General features: G+C 40.8%; 3 protein-coding genes across 4 annotated transcripts; 2 read left to right on the top strand and 1 right to left on the bottom strand.

Annotated features, from left to right (window-relative positions):
• Window positions 1-242: 242 nt before the first annotated feature.
• LOC141441087 (SET domain-containing protein SmydA-8-like) lies at window positions 243-8,176 on the top strand. The gene is made up of 8 exons (XM_074105729.1): window positions 243-610; window positions 2,743-2,939; window positions 3,582-3,805; window positions 4,253-4,537; window positions 5,077-5,317; window positions 5,881-6,111; window positions 6,751-6,839; window positions 7,733-8,176. The coding sequence occupies exons 1-8, from the start codon at window positions 567-569 to the stop codon at window positions 7,949-7,951; spliced, it is 1,530 nt and encodes a 509-aa protein (XP_073961830.1). The 5' UTR covers window positions 243-566; the 3' UTR covers window positions 7,952-8,176.
• A 298-nt stretch (window positions 8,177-8,474) lies between these two features.
• On the top strand, window positions 8,475-13,402 carry LOC141441089 (erlin-1-like). Of its 2 annotated transcripts, none has more exons than XM_074105732.1 (6): window positions 8,475-8,612; window positions 9,866-9,946; window positions 10,278-10,386; window positions 11,961-12,112; window positions 12,409-12,561; window positions 12,843-13,402. In XM_074105732.1, the coding sequence occupies exons 2-6, from the start codon at window positions 9,908-9,910 to the stop codon at window positions 13,212-13,214; spliced, it is 825 nt and encodes a 274-aa protein (XP_073961833.1). In that variant the 5' UTR covers window positions 8,475-8,612; window positions 9,866-9,907; the 3' UTR covers window positions 13,215-13,402. The 2 variants fall into 2 exon arrangements, with proteins under 2 accessions (XP_073961833.1, XP_073961832.1); XM_074105731.1 differs by having other exon boundaries at window positions 8,475-8,949.
• Window positions 13,403-14,102: 700 nt separating this feature from the next.
• eEF1beta (elongation factor 1-beta) lies at window positions 14,103-15,657 on the bottom strand. Its single transcript, XM_074105733.1, has 3 exons — window positions 15,500-15,657; window positions 15,041-15,284; window positions 14,103-14,505 (listed from the first exon to the last, which is right to left on the bottom strand). The coding sequence occupies exons 1-3, from the start codon at window positions 15,577-15,579 to the stop codon at window positions 14,161-14,163; spliced, it is 669 nt and encodes a 222-aa protein (XP_073961834.1). The 5' UTR covers window positions 15,580-15,657; the 3' UTR covers window positions 14,103-14,160.
• Window positions 15,658-15,715: the final 58 nt, after the last annotated feature.

The following is a 15,715-nucleotide window of genomic DNA, read 5'->3' as shown; positions in this document are numbered from 1 at the left end:
GAAGACGCGTGATTTTGTCGAAATTAGGCATTAATGTCATTGTAATAAGAACCACGGCACGCGTCATCGTGAATGACTCTACCTATAGCGTCATCAATAGGTAGAGTCATTCACGATGACGCGCGCCGTGGTTCTTATTACAATGTCATTAATGTCTAATTTTGATAAAACCACACGTCCTCGTGGATGGCACTAGGTATAGCTATAGTTTAAGTAATTTAATTCTAGTTCAGTTAGTACTTCCTTCACTGTGTAAATGTTTATATTCCTTGCCGTAGGAAAGTATTTGCGTTAATAGCCAATACTGACGCTGCCGAGAAAATTCAAAAATATCGCACGGCACGTTGATTTCCAAGTAGGCCAGCCAGGACAGTGACGTGTTGTGAGCAGGTATGGCAGCAATCAGCTCATTGTTGTGGAGCACACTATAAATAGCGACAGATACGCCGTTTCTGCTATTAATATTGGCGTTTAGTTTCGCACGTGAGCGGTGCAGTTCCGTGTTCTGTCGGCTTTAGTATTAAATAATTAATAAGTTATTGCTTTAAACAAGTTACTAGAACAGTATGAGTGCGCGTTACGAGTTGCGGCAGTCTGAGAAACTTGGCAGGTTGGTATTGTGTTGTTTGATGAACTTTCAGTGCCCGAGAGTTTCGTGAATATATTTATTTGAATTTTTTGAAAAAATGCGGTTAAGTGATATGATGATTGATGTTTTTTTATAATGAACGCCACTAATACCACTATACAAGTATAACATACATAAGTAAGTAATAAAACAGCTAACTTAGTTCAACAGTCGGTACCCATTACGTACCTACTAGACTCTGGCCAACGAAAGCTGTCCCAGACAAACCGCGGCAAATTTAAAAATAATGAGGCTGACAACACTTGCTGTACACTGATTAAACGATTATTAAAAAAAAAAACTGATTAAACGATGTTGATACTTAGATATTTATTTAAATTTTCCAGATATTAAATTATTCTCGAGACTTCAAGCTGCATCAACATTCATTATAGTAATGTGTGAAAGTTGATGATGTACTTTAGTAGTCCCTTGGTAAATATGACCTTTGTCAGTGCCCATTTACGTACAGTCCAGACGCATCAATTTTTGGAACATTTTGACCAGATTGGCATTGACTATATCTTCTAACATTTTAATTGTAACATAATCTTTTAACATTTTCCATTTTGAGGATGGTAGGAAGTTGAATTAAACAAAAAATAATTAATTTATTTCTTAAAGCAGAAATATCAAAATTATCTAAGCCGGATTACAATGACAATATGTCAATTTTGACAGTCTCAAAAATGATACCAGATTAAAGATTCGTAAACAATGCGTGGACAGCTTTCGCTGGCTAGAGTTTAATAATAATTTTCGAGCTTTGAGAATATTTATTCATAGGCACCTATTTACTCTTAAACTACCTACTAATAATTCTCAAGAAATCTTAGCCATTATAATTTTCCTTGTAAACGTGTTATACCTACTTACTAACATCCTGATTTTTTTCAAATTTTTCCACCCAACTGTTTAGATTTTAGAGGGGAGGGGGACGCTCGAATTTAATGAAAATTTGCAATTTTAAGTTGAATATTTTGCAAACAGATCACTGAATCGAAAAATCGTTTCGGCAACCCCCCAATGGTTTTTAAAAACCTAACCAACGGTACCCCACACTCATGCAGGGTTAGTCGAGGAAAAAAAAACATCTTAATTTACGTGTGAGCAGGTACCCAACAATTTTTTTAATTTTAATTTTAATTTTACCACTGTCGGCGTGACTGATAGATATATACCTATATAATGATATGTAGTAGTAACGGTCTCTGAGCTTAGCAGCGGACAGACAGACAGACAGACGGACAGACATGGCGAAACTATAAGGGTTCCTAGCTGACTACGGAACCCTAAAAAGGTTTATTAAAAAGTACATAAAGGTTTACAAATACACAATTTCATGACACTGACAAAAAAGTAGGTAGTTTTTTCATGTATTTACAAGACAGGGACTCCGACGTCCCTGTGAGGTCGGAGGCCCCGGTTACAGGCCAAGTATCCCCTTACTCCCTTATTCCCTTAATCCAGGGTTTTCAAAGTACGCGAACTATGTCGACTAACGTGACAAGACTGGCTGGTTTTCATTTCAACTCCAAAGTTACTTATCCAAGACGATTCTTACCTATATTTGTTACCTTTTATTGAAATAATTAATGAATAATATAGGTACATTATATTATGATGATGATTGAAATAAAAATAACCTTAGTTTCTCCAACAGTCAATTTAATTACTTTCTTTTGGGCAGCTAGGGGTTCGCTGTCGTCTAGAAACTTTAACAGGGGTACGTGGAGCCATAAGTTTGAGAAACCCTGCTTAATCCATATTATAGACGTCAAAATTTGTCAGCACAGGATTATGGCGTCAGTTGGTCTACCACACTAGGGTGGAAGCTTTGTGCTACTAACTAATACCATGTGTAGAGACATCCCATACTTCTCTCAATGTATGGGATGTCAAGGTGACATTAGTAGCACAAAGGTTCCTCCCTGGTACGGCCAAGGACTTATTCATGAGCCACAATGGAACCTTTTCAAAGGAAAAGTCATTACGATTTTCTTTGTTAATTAATGCAAAGTCAATATGACGTTGACTGTGAAATGGTTCCATGATGGTTCATGAATTAAAGTCCTTGATCGTACTCTATTCAGTTTCCTTGACTGCATACCCAGGTATGCAGTAGCGTCCCTTGACCTCCGCGCGGGCGAGACCGTGCTGTCTGAGCAGCCGTTCGTGCTGGGCCCGCACTCGGACTCCGCGCTGGTGTGCTTCGGCTGTCTGCTGCCGCTCGTGGGCCGCTTCCGCGCATGCGCCGGCTGCGGCGTCGCGCCCGTCTGCGCGGGCGACGGCTGCCCGGAACATATCGCTAGTCAGTCCTACTTACAGATGTGCAAGTTCCAGAAAGCTTACGAAAAGTTTTTCATTATAAGAGGGGGCCAACGAGCATGCGGGTCACCTGATGGGAAGCAATCACCGCCGCCCATGGACACCTGTCAACACGAGGGGTATGACAGGTGCGTTGCCGGCCCTTTGAGAGTAATAGGCTCGTTTTTTAAAGAGCCCTAAGTTGTGTTGTAGTGTGTTGTGTTGTTGTTGTAGTTGTATCGCAAGTTGGGCAACTTCTCGGAAATTTCTGGTAATTTTCACAACAAATGTAGTAAATAAAATGTTCTTATACTGTCCAGGCTATTCGGTTGTGGAACTCCTTACCGATTGACTTACGACGCGCAAAATCTTTGTCACTATTTAAATCTATGCTTAAGGAGCACTATCTGTCATCTTGTAATTATTAGCTTTATGATAATTTATTTATTTATTTGTTGCTGTTTATCTCACTTATATATTTCTCTCTGTGTATCTGTTTTCTGTATCGCTTACTATGTCTGGTGTACAATAAAGAGTCTTTGTATTGTATTGTATTGTCAGCGCACGTTCTTTGTAGAGCTCTTCGACGTATTACGTAGACCTCCAACGGTCGATGCTTTCATTTCAGCTAATTCTCTGTCCCCAGAATGGCACAACCAAGCAGAATGCGACTTGTTCCGCTCCCTGAAGGTGACCAAAGGCTTGAACCCTATGACCATGGTCCCAAACGTGGGCGCACTTACTGCCCTTCGCGCGCTGCTCAAGAGAGACTCCGACCCCGAGGGCTGGGCCGAGTTCATGCAAATGGAGACGCACTTGGACCAGAGACGTAACACTGGCGTGTGGGTGTATCACCAAAATGCTGTTAAGGTACGTAATTTGATAGTGGCGTGACTCCGTACAACCCATTTCCAACTAGCAGCAAGTTTGCTATTTCCAATTATGACACTTACTATCTTTGGAAAAAGCAGTCATGATCTCTAAACTGTCATTAGCGGGTGGTACGGTGGTAGGGGATTATCATGCAGGTTTTTTAGCTGGGCTATCATTCATGAGATCTACTCCGATTAGACTTAAAAATGTAGTAGAGGTACAAACTAGTGGGGCTCACTATAACTCGATCAAGCATGCTAGAACGGTGGGGTTCGATTTTCATGTGTGTATTCGGGGTTCGCAAAAACTGTGTAGATATTGTCCAACTCATGCTCTATCTAAATAATCTTTATATCCTAATTGGCTGGACCGCCGAACCATGTTTTGCTTAGAAATCCTTCATAAATGTCCTCCCGATTCTAACTAGCTAAACTATATTCACAGTTCATCGAATCGCTGGGCCTCCTCGAAGGCATCAAAGACACAGATGTGGTTCAAAAGATATGCGCAGTGATAGATGTGAACAGCTTCGACGTGCGCGGGCCGGCGGCGCCCTCCCTGGGCTGCGAGCCCTTACGAGGAGTGTACATGAAGACAGCCCTGCTGGCACACGACTGCGTCGCTAACACGCATATTTCCATCAACGATAACAACCTATTGGTGTGTCACGCCAGCACCGACATTAAGAAAGGGGAGCCGATTTATTTCAATTATACAGATCCAATGAAGGCAAGCTTACACTCAGTTAACTTATCGGTCGGCTGCATGAAAGTACTTCCATCGAACTTCTCTGACTGCTTAAGAGCTCACGTACAAAACATAAGTTTGATAGAATAGAATAAAATTACGTTTATTCAACCGACACAAAAATGCTGCTACTCATGTTTAAAACTAAACTATGACTAAACTATTTTACTTCCGACTACAAGCCGAAGACGATTTCGAATCTTAACACCTACAAGTCAGAGATTGGCCATAGGACGTTTTGTATAAAATATACCTACCTACTAACTGAATAGTCTAAACTGAGTTGTGTTAGTTTCTGACTTGTGCGGGTTGTTTGTTTAGCGATGATACGTATCGTCCAACGTATTTACGAGTTCATTCTCAAACCGAGCGCAACGTTCCCAAACAAAACGAACGACCAAAGTTAAAATGTTGTAATTAAATAGTTTATTGAACTAGTTTCCATCTTTTCAAAAGACCCTTGGCAAGAGCAAGTGCGCTCATTCACCACAATGTTTTTATAACTATGTTTTTCTCCGCAGGGCACAGCTTTGCGCCAAGAACATTTGCTCAACGGCAAATACTTCAAATGCTCTTGCGTGCGCTGCTGCGACGCCACCGAGATGGGCACTTTCCTTAGTTCCGCCATTTGTCCAAGCTGTAAGACGGGGTACGTCTCACCTGCTGGGGACCGCTGGAGCTGCAACAACTGTCAGAATGAAACCGATGGTTCGGCTATGAAACTTAAAGTCCAAGCTTGTGAAGACAAACTAGGTGTCATAAGTAAGTACCTACCGTCAAAATACATAAACGTCGCAGTAGCGGACTTACAGCAAGCGGGAGGGGCGGCTCTTCTCGGACCTCCAAATGAAGGGGGTGGGGGGTAGTAGCAGTATCATCATCCATCATCCCAGCCTATATACGTCCCACTGCTGGGCACAGGCCTCCTCTCAGAACAAGAGGGCTTGGGCTATAGTTCCCACGCGGGCCCAGTGCGGATTGGGAACTTTACACGCACCATTGAATTGTTTCGCAGGTTTGTGCAGGTTTCCTCATGATGCTTTCCTTCACCGCAAAGCTCGTGGTAAATTTCAAATGTAATTCCGCACATGAATTTGAAAAAACTCAGAGGTGCGAGCCGGGGTTTGAACCCACGACCCTCTGTTTGGGAGGCGATAGGTCAAACCACTAGGCCACCACGACTACAGCAGTATAGAGGATGGGAAAGGTATGTATATCAACATTGGTAAAAAATAAAGGCTACATTTTTTCGATTCACTAGAGAGGGGCGGCCGCCCTCCTGCCTCCCCTGGAGACGCCATTGATCAAGTGTCTACCTTCCGCAGACAAAAAAGACGAGAAAGAACTAGAGGCATACATAAAGAACGTGGCTCTTATCCTGGCCCCGAACCACTATTTACTTCTGGACGCCAAGCAGCGGTTGGCAGGCGTGTTGCGGGACGCCATCGCGCGGGAACCACGCCCCACTAAGAGGCTGCTGCGGCGGCAGTTGGAACTGTGTCGGGAGTTGTTGCCGGTGTTGGAGACACTGCGTCCTGGCATATCCAGGATCAAAGGTACACACAGAACATAAGATTTATTTAATCAGGCGTAACCCCAATATTATAAATGCAAAAGTTTGTACGTCAGTTTGTTTTGTTACCTCATCACGTCTAGACCGCTGAACCGATTTAGGTAGATTTCTGTATACGCTGTGTATACAAATACTTAGTTTGAGTCCCGGGGAAGGACATAGGATAATTGTTATCCCGGAAAATTGCGTAGTTCTCGCGGAATAGCGATTAACGAATTCTATGCGGACGGAGTCGCGGGCATCAACTAGTCTAATTTGAGTCATGATTCTCTATTGTTTGAGCATTTTTTTTTATTCAACTGGATGGCAAACGAGCAAGTGGGTCTCCTGATGGTAAGAGATCACCACCGCCCATAAACATCTGCAACACCAGGGGTATTGCAGATGCGTTGCCAACCTAGAGGCCTAAGATGGGATACCTCAAGTGCCAGTAATTTCACCGGCTGTCTTACTCTCCACGCCGAAACACAACAGTGCAAGCACTGCTGCTTCACGGCAGTATTAGCGAGCAAGATGGTGGTAGCAATCCGGACGGACCTTGCACAAGGTCCTACCACCTGCAAAATGCATGCATTATTATGTATTTAATTTGATTTTTTTGTAATTAATTTGAAATTTTTAGCTATCACTCTATACGAGATGCACGCCGCGATGGTACAACTAGCAAAAAAACTGTTCGATTCTCGAGAAATAACAGGATCTGAGTACATGGTACGTATACGCGTGATAAATAAAATAATGAAGTAACATTAGAAATCAACAGTGCCGGATTAAGACTATTTTGATGCCCTAAGCAATCCACACCAGTGGCACCCCATCCATAAGCAATTACCTTTTATGTGGTAGCAATTTTTTTTTATGCTGTTCATGGTGCCCCCCACTGGAAATCAATAATGTTGCATGCAGGCCCTATACCACGAAGTGCAAAACTCGAAGTTCGTATGTTGCCGTCCCGCTGGCGCTTATGTCATTTAATACGCGAGTGAAAGGAACGGTGCGATACGAACTTCGATTTGCGAGTTTCGTAGTAGCCCCTCTGAGACGTCGATCATTATGACAATGGATAAGCACCTACATATTAAAACTTATCTGAAAACGTATGCTAATGTTGTATGATTAAAAATTTGCCATTATGTCTGATTGCAATGCAACAGTTGCTCTTGACCATGTACATCTCTCTTGCTGCTCGACTATTCGACGCAGTCGTCAGCCAGCTGCCAATAAAGAAACCCTCGGATTGGGTCGAAACAGGTAGCGCATACCTCGACTATTTACTATTTATACGCGAGTGACCCGTGTACCAATACAATACAATACCTACCTACTATAGGTAATCTGTTTCTGGGGTAGGCGAAAAAACGTGCGCTGTGCTATGGGCAACCTTTCGCATGTATCTCTTAATGTCATTCTAAAACATGATACAAGTTTTATTGTCTTGAGTAACCACTAACAGCCCTTACTTTGAAAATTTTTACTAAGAGCAAATGATAAAAAGTGCATCGCACAAAAGTATATACTTCTTCAACGTTTGTTTTTTCGCCTGCCATAGAAACAGAGTATAGACCGATACATTACGTTTCTACACTCAATATTTTCTATTTCAGGATGAACTTCTCAGTGCCGAGAAACATTTAAAAAGGTCGTTACAGATGTTGTTCATAGAGCCGGGGAACTCCCCAGAGGGTGAGCTCTGTGCGAAAGCTTTGGAAGAATACAGAGCACTGAAAGCTACAATAGGCACAGTTCTAGACTCTATCCACGCAGACGGCAAGACCTATGTCAACGGAAAAGAACAACAGCCCACCCTTACCGTCCAACAATAGCATAATAATTATAATTTTGTAAATAAAGTTAACGATAATTCCATTTCCTCTGTAGATTAGATCTTAGGGTGAAAATATTATGCATTTCCTAAAAGTTAGTTCCTAGCATAGACTAAGTATTAGTCCTTGGTTCCTAGTAAATTTTTAGCTTCATGTTTAACATTTTTATAAAGAAAATAAACGAAATTATTTTAAATCAAATGTTTGACTATTATTGAGAGAGATCAATGACCCTATTTATGTGAATGACCTATGATCACGGATGTAATTCCAAATTAAAATATAACAGGCACAGCATACGTAATAGATATATGTATGTACCTTGTACTCTAGGAACGGCACGAATTTTGATACGAAAAAAAAAAAAAAAAAAAGTAATAATAAATAACGAACATCAATGCAGTATTTTTCCCTATAAGTATTATATTCATTCCATTCGTCTTTGCTTGCCGTGATCGAGATGTTCGAGAGGAAGCGTTTTCTCAGCTCTTGCTAAACGTAGAATTGGAACGTCGCGATTCTAAATTCGAGTTATCTGTCACAGCGAAATGTCAAAAATATCGCTCGCTCGTCTACTGTGCGGTGCCGTATTTTGATCCCGGTATCTAATTTAATTGCTTTGTGATGTGATACAAAATAAAAATCCATCTCTTACTATCCAGTGAGTCTCTCGAAATACTCAGTTACGTTATACAAATAATACTCGCCCACGAATTTGTATTTTTTATGAATACTTCTCTCATTAGTCATTATCCTCATTAATTGCTTGATTTAATGTGTTTTGGCCAATAATAAAGTAATATAATTAACTAACGAGTTTCATAGTATATTTGTGAAGGCGACTCGGCTTGCTAGACGCTATTGACTGTGAATTAGGTGAATAAAGAGCGATGGCAGACCAGACGTCGGTATTAGCGCTAGTAATCCTCGCAGTGGGCATCACTGTGCATTTTTCGCTGCACAAAGTCGAAGAAGGCCATGTCGGTGTTTACTATCGGGTAAGACGAAACTTTATCATTCCCAGTGCTCACTGTCTTCAGAGCTGTCTATTATTACTGTTAGCCTATTCTGTCCTTCCCCTGAGCAAAGGCCTCCGCTTGATACTTCCATTGCTTTCTGTCCACTGCACACAAGGGCCAGTCCTTCAAGAAGTAGTCCAGTTAATCCCACCAATGCCGTCTAGGTCTGCCAGATTGCCTTTTCGAGTTGGTGGGTGTCCACTTGGTTATCTTGGCCCGGAGCTCTCTAGTGGTCAAAAATATCTGAACAAGCGCTTAAGCAATTGACAACATGGTTGTGTTTAGATATTTTTGAGCACCTAGATCCTAGACAGTTCAGATGTTAAACATTGAGACTTCCTACTAAACATGCTTAAAATAGTCCTATTGAAAATTTGTAAAGAGTGTGTCTGATGTAGGAAAGACGAAAAAGATGCAGAAACTTGTGCAGAAACATTAACATAATAAAAGTGTTTTTTTTTATTCGACTGGATGGAAAATGAGCAAGTGGGTCTCCTGATGGTAAGAGATCACCACCGCTCATAGACACCTGCAACACCAGGGGGATTGCAGATGCGTTGCCAACCTAGAGGCCTAAGATGAGATACCTCAAGTGCTAGTAATTTCACCGACTGTTTTACTCTCCATGCCGAAACACAACAGTGCAAGCACTCCTGCTTCACGGCAGTAGTAGCAAGCAAGATGGTGGTAGCAATCCGGGCGGACCTTGCACAAGGTACATTAATGTCCAATGGAAACTAGTATTTGCCCAATTTTCAAACTTCCATTCATTTGAGTTTTTGTTAATATTTATTTGTGCTAATAGAAGCAATGGGTATCTATTTTATTTGATGTTGAATAACAACCTAGCCACAAAAATTAGCAGATAACATTCTGATGTATCTCTTTTTTTCAGGGTGGTGCTCTGTTGCCCGTTACAAGTCAGCCAGGATTCCACATGATGATTCCGTTACTTACTTCCTACAAAGCCATACAGGTATAATTTATTAGTAAATAACATAAGCATAGCTGGCAAATAATGTCAAACTATACATCCTCTCTATAGGTTATTTGTCTATTTTTTAACGCCTGATCCAAAAAGAGGGGTGTTATAATTTAATTGAAAGCTAGTTTAATCAAGATTGTTCTTGGCCAAGTTTTATAAAAATTGGCTCAGCCGTTTCTGAGATATTGAAGTTTGAAATACCGATACCTAAAGCCTTGTTAAAATATTGGAGGAAAAAAAACCATATCAGGGGTTTTTCAACATTTCTATAATAAGTTTTAGGTTATCTATCATTGTAATTATGACATTATTTTTGTTCTAGACAACTCTTCAGACTGATGAAGTGAAGAATGTACCGTGTGGCACCAGCGGTGGGGTGATGATATATTTTGAAAGGATTGAAGTTGTCAACATGCTTGAACCACATACAGGTAAATAAAACCATACAGGTTAATTTCTGGGTTAGAATAGTTATTTGTGTTACAAGGGAGCAAAATTGTGTATTTACGGCGAGGGCGTACATTGTATCCAGAATGTAGCGAAGGATTCTAAAGTAGAATCCTGAGCGTAATGAGGGATTCAAGTGTTTACGCCCAAGATGAAAATAATTTTGCTCCCGAGTAGCTCATACAACTTTTCACACCGAGCATTAAGAAACTTGAAAAAAAAACTAAATATTATTAAAGAACAACCAGCATAGAAAATGACGTGGCTTTACAATTATCAACTTCAAAAAATATCATTTGCAATAAAACACTTAGAAAAGCCTTGAATAGAAAAGTTGCACTTTGCTCCCTCTCGTCAGGGAGGAAAAGTTACTTTTCTGAAGGAGAGGTGTGAAAAAAATATTATTCTGTTAAGTTCATCAGTTAGAATAGTTAGCTTATGAGATGACGCTTCATCTTCATCGGACGCGCCCGTGACGTCACGCTGTGTGACACTTTAGCAACCCAACCCCCAACCACAAAACAGAAAAGTACAGAAGTCAATCTCATGTATGTACTTCACTTTTCATACCTACGCTCGGCGGTCGCTCTAGGGTTGCCAACTATGGCTTATGCACAAAAAACCATTGTAGTAGTGGCACTCGTATCTAGTTGTTGGATTTATTGTTGAGAATGAAACGGGAAGAATGGAAATATAAATTATGTAATAATAACTAATTACAAATTTGTCACAGAAACATTTTTCGACATTGGCGAAATGCACGATTATTATTATATTTTTTATCACACTTGCTCGTAAACAGTGTCGTAAGATGCAGGCTACCTTGGTTGCAACCCCCCAAATAAAACCCTCGACCTTAATGTGCTTGTCATGAAACCCAAGGTCGGTAAATGAGTCATTGCCTGTGCTAATGCTGCTGCGCGCGCTGCTGCTGCGCATGGCGCAGCAGAAGGACCACATGCACACCCACGTCAGCCGCATGCTGCGGGACGGGAGGGGGAGGGCGATGCTGCCAAGAGCGCAGCCGGCGGAATCGGCAATATTTGGATGAATTATATTTTTTCTTTTACAAATATAAAATTGTACTCGCAAATGCGATGAAAAATGTTGTATGTCGCACGGGCGGTACTAGAATTACGAACATCGACTCATTAAAGCCCTCAGTCTTCGACTTCGGGCTACTAATTGACTCTCGTTCGTAATTCCTTATTTACCGCCCTTAAGACACTGTACTATTAAAGTGTAGGTAATCCATTATTGCACAAAAAAGTTCACAGACGCGTGTCTAAAGCGGATGGCACTTGCGCTCGCACTGGTCCCAACCGGTCCGAGATATCGTGTCCGTGAGCAATGTCTATGTTGCGTTGCTCGAGCGCACTTTGTATGTAGATTCAATTCTGTACGTCTGTACCTTTCTGTTTTGTGCCCCAACTTTGACGCGCTTCACCTTAGTCGTTGGTAGTGCTAAAGTGACGCACGGCGTGACATCACGCGGAACTTTAACTGCCTATTATCTTCATAATTTTTTGTTTATAAATTCTTCAATCTTTCTTTTCAGTTCTTGATGTTGTCCGCAACTTCACAGCCGACTATGACAGGACTCTCATATTCAATAAAGTGCACCATGAGTTAAACCAGTTCTGTAGCGCGCACAGCCTGCACGAGGTTTACATAGACCTCTTTGATCAAATTGATGAGAACTTAAGGACAGTGAGTATGCATTTAATATAACAGATTTACATGTAGGTAGTGCGAAACTGAACTATACAGTCGAAACCGTTTATAGCAACACATGGCATATTGGATGTGTGTGATGAGTGGATGACCAAGAAAAAGTCGCAACACTATGTTATATACCAAAATAACACTGGTTATAAATACTGGTTATAAATACCAACCTGTCTAACGCCTTTTGATGTCATTATAAACGGTGTTAAATATAATTACAACTTATATATTATAGATTATTTTATTGTGCATCATATAAAGCTTTGTAATATCTCCAGGCTCTCCAGAAAGATCTGAATGAAATGGCGCCAGGACTAAGGGTACAAGCTGTGCGAGTCACAAAGCCAAAGATTCCTGAAACCATACGCAAGAACTATGAACTTATGGAAGCTGAGAAGTCTAAGCTGTTGATTGCTGCGCAACATCAAAAGGTTATATTACTTATACTGTATTCTTGGATGCTGTCTTGATAGGCCTTCACTGTTCTAAAAGGATAATTTTTCTGAGTGAACTTTATAAACATTATTTCACGGGTCAATTTTGTTGTTCCTAAAGTCCTAATCTCCATGTGATGAAGAGCAATTTCATTGCAAAATGAAACCGCATTAATGCCGTGTAAGATGTTTTTAGCACATCTGAATAAGTTTGAAAATCCATGAGGCCAACAAAAATAATGGGATTCAAGTTTAATATGTTTTGTTTTCAACTTCAGGTTGTGGAAAAGGAAGCAGAAACAGCGCGGCGTAAGGCGGTCATCGAAGCTGAGAAGGAGGCGCAGGTGGCCAAGATCCAATATGAGCAGAAAATCATGGAAAAAGAATCTTTACAAAAAATAGAGCTCATTGAAGACAGCATCCACAAAGCTAAGCAGCAGACGAAAGCGGAGGCAGACTTCTATCACCTCAAGAAACAGGCTGAGGCGAACAAGCAGCTACTGACAAAGGAATACTTAGAACTCAAGAAGTATGATGCTTTGGCTCATAACAACAAGATTTACTTTGGCAGTGACATTCCCAGCATGTTCCTGCAAGCTAACGTTGGGGATCTTCCAAGTGCAAGTGCAGTGCCTGTGCAGGTGGAATGAGTGATAATAACTCTGTCAAAACAAGAACTAGTCAGTGAATAGTAAGGGACACACTGTTTTGACATGAATTTCTAGGGCCCTGAAGTTGTTTCCAACTCCCAACACTATTGTGTAGTTGTTCATTTCATTTGTAAACAGTTTAGGGTACATTGTGATAAATTTATGCTAATACATAGCATCAGATGTAATATTGCTTGTTTGAAGATTTACCTTATATTTATTTATAAATCTGTATCAAATTAGGACTTGATGGTTCTGAACTGTTTAACCTCCTGAGACCCGACATAAAATGACTGTTTTCACAATTTGAACCGAACATCAATCAAGTAAAGTTCAAATGATTATTTTTTTACATCCTCAAGTGAGGACCGGGGGACTCAGGAGGATAATAATAATTTATTTTGATCTTTCTTTTCCTCTAACTTTTACTACCTGGGCGACCGAGCTTTGCTTGGGCTAAGACTCGATTTCTCAGAGATAAGACCAAGCTAGATCAATTTCTCATCCCCGAAAACCCCTACATACCAAATTTCATCAAAATCATTGGAGCCGTTTCAGAGATCCCCATAATATACAAGAATTGCTTGTTTAATGGTATTAGATAGATAGATTAATGTCTTGTTCATCACAGTTCTATATCCAAATTGTTATTGTTAATACTTTGTGTTCATAATCATTGATGCGAGCTTTATAACTGAGCCAACTGAGCATAGTTGTAATATAGACCTAAAGTCTAAAATGTGCAAGTGTTAAATAAGTAGATGGTATATTTTATATCAATTCTTATTTATTGTCTGTTTTGACTGATTAGTTACTTGATGTTCTGATTATCAATTTAAGTACATAGCTTTTTTATGTAATAAAGTATCTGAAAATAAAAGTTTTTAATGTTAGAAAATGTGATTTTATTTCAAAACATAACTTAAAAATAATTTACTGGCTTGGTTTAGATCTTGTTGAATGCGGCAATGTCAACAGACTGGACGAAATCTTCAAACTCTTGGATTGTTTCTGTGAGGAGGTCGACGGAGACCTTGTCATCTTCGATCACGCACATGATCTGCAGTTTGTGGATGCCGTAACCTACAGGTACTAGTTTGGAGGCACCCCACAGGAGACCGTCCATTACAACAGAGCGGACATGTTTCTCCAGCTCCTTCATGTCAGTTTCATCATCCCAAGGCTTGACATCAAGGAGAATTGATGACTTGGCAATAAGGGCGGGCTTTTTGGATTTCTTCTCAGAGTATGCCTTCAGGCGTTCTTCTCTGACTCTTGCAGCTTCCGCATCCTGGAAATAAGGATAATATATATCAGTGTTTGCATTATGTTGGAAATAGCACAGCCACCTAATTTAAACCTTATTTATTATTTCTCTCATATAGATAAAATCAATAAAAATCATTACCACCAGTTGTAATAAATAAATAGGCAGTCAACAAATGGAATTTCATCATGTTTGCCCCTTAAAAGACTCAAGGGAGCTGATGTGCTGCCTTACTAATGGGAGACGGAGCAGTGGCTCTGCCTTGCCAAACCCCAACCTCTAGTAACCCACCTGATTGTAGTCTAGAAGACTGATTGCAGGTTAAACAGGGGAAAAAAAATCATCTCTGCCTATATCTGTCCCACTGCAGTGAACAAGCCTCTCAAAACGAGAGGGGTTGGGCCATAGTTCCCACGCAGGCCCAATGAAAAGTGGGAACTTCACACACAATTGAATATTGTGTCTGCAGATTTCCTTACGATGTTTTTCTTCACTTTCAAGCTCATGATAAATGGATTTTATGTAAAATTATTAAAGACTAGAAGCTAGTATTATTTACCTCCTCCTCATCACCGGAGCCAAACAGGTCGACATCATCGTCATCATCATCAGCGGGTTTAGCGGGCGCGGCGGTGGGCTTGGCGCCAGCGCTCAGCGGGCTCACTCCCGCGGCCCAGGCCTTGCGCTCCGCGGCAGAGTACGACGCGATCTGGTTGTACCAGCGCAGCGCGTGCGGGAGGCTGCCGGCCGGGGCTTTGCCGACCTGCTCGAACACTTGCACATCAGCTTGAGACGGTGTCCATCTAGAATATGTTTCCGATAAGATGATATTTCATGTTCTTTCTTAGTTTCAACAATGCAGGAACGATAATATGGGGCACGAGCGATAAGTAATCTTGAAGAAACAGCTGTCGCTCAGCTAGTACGAGTAAGTCACGAATAATCAAGGTTAAGACCAAGGGGTTGACGTGGTGTACTCTTTAGGTTATGCACATAGGTTAGTATTTTATGTACGTACCCGGACACATAACTTTTCTCAGCTAAATATTTGTTCAGTTCATTGAGACCCTGAGCGGTTTTAACGTCTCCGAATGCCATTTTTTATGGATTATAAACTGATTTGTTCGCTCAACCACACGGCCCGGCAAAGAGCAAATGAAAGAAAGAAGGAAAGGGACAAAAAAAAATTACAGAGAGAGTAAGCAAATAAAGGGATGTAGGGATCGTCATTTAC

Source organism: Choristoneura fumiferana, chromosome 23, assembly GCF_025370935.1.
Source record: "Choristoneura fumiferana chromosome 23, NRCan_CFum_1, whole genome shotgun sequence".
In the NCBI taxonomy this organism is placed as follows: Eukaryota; Metazoa; Arthropoda; class Insecta; order Lepidoptera; family Tortricidae; genus Choristoneura; species Choristoneura fumiferana.
Note: the sequence above shows the minus strand (reverse complement) of the source record. Positions and strands in the feature narration are given on the sequence as shown.

What these genes read in the sequence shown, in the direction of transcription:
- LOC141441087 (XM_074105729.1), top strand. Translation starts at nt 567, where the DNA reads ATGAGTGCGCGTTACGAGTTGCGGCAGTCTGAGAAACTTGGCAG. An exon ending in CTGCCCGGAACATATCGCTA is followed by an intron (nt 2,940 to 3,581) that starts GTCAGTCCTACT and finishes CTCTGTCCCCAG; the next exon opens with AATGGCACAACCAAGCAGAA. An exon ending in ATTATACAGATCCAATGAAG is followed by an intron (nt 4,538 to 5,076) that starts GCAAGCTTACAC and finishes TTTTCTCCGCAG; the next exon opens with GGCACAGCTTTGCGCCAAGA.
- LOC141441089 (XM_074105731.1), top strand. Translation starts at nt 8,842, where the DNA reads ATGGCAGACCAGACGTCGGTATTAGCGCTAGTAATCCTCGCAGTGGGC. An exon ending in TTGATGAGAACTTAAGGACA is followed by an intron (nt 12,113 to 12,408) that starts GTGAGTATGCAT and finishes TAATATCTCCAG; the next exon opens with GCTCTCCAGAAAGATCTGAA. An exon ending in TTGCTGCGCAACATCAAAAG is followed by an intron (nt 12,562 to 12,842) that starts GTTATATTACTT and finishes TTTCAACTTCAG; the next exon opens with GTTGTGGAAAAGGAAGCAGA.
- eEF1beta (XM_074105733.1), bottom strand. Translation starts at nt 15,579, where the DNA reads ATGGCATTCGGAGACGTTAAAACCGCTCAGGGTCTCAATGAACTGAAC. An exon ending in GAGAAAAGTTATGTGTCCGG is followed by an intron (nt 15,285 to 15,499) that starts GTACGTACATAA and finishes AACATATTCTAG; the next exon opens with ATGGACACCGTCTCAAGCTG. An exon ending in GCTCCGGTGATGAGGAGGAG is followed by an intron (nt 14,506 to 15,040) that starts GTAAATAATACT and finishes CCTTATTTCCAG; the next exon opens with GATGCGGAAGCTGCAAGAGT.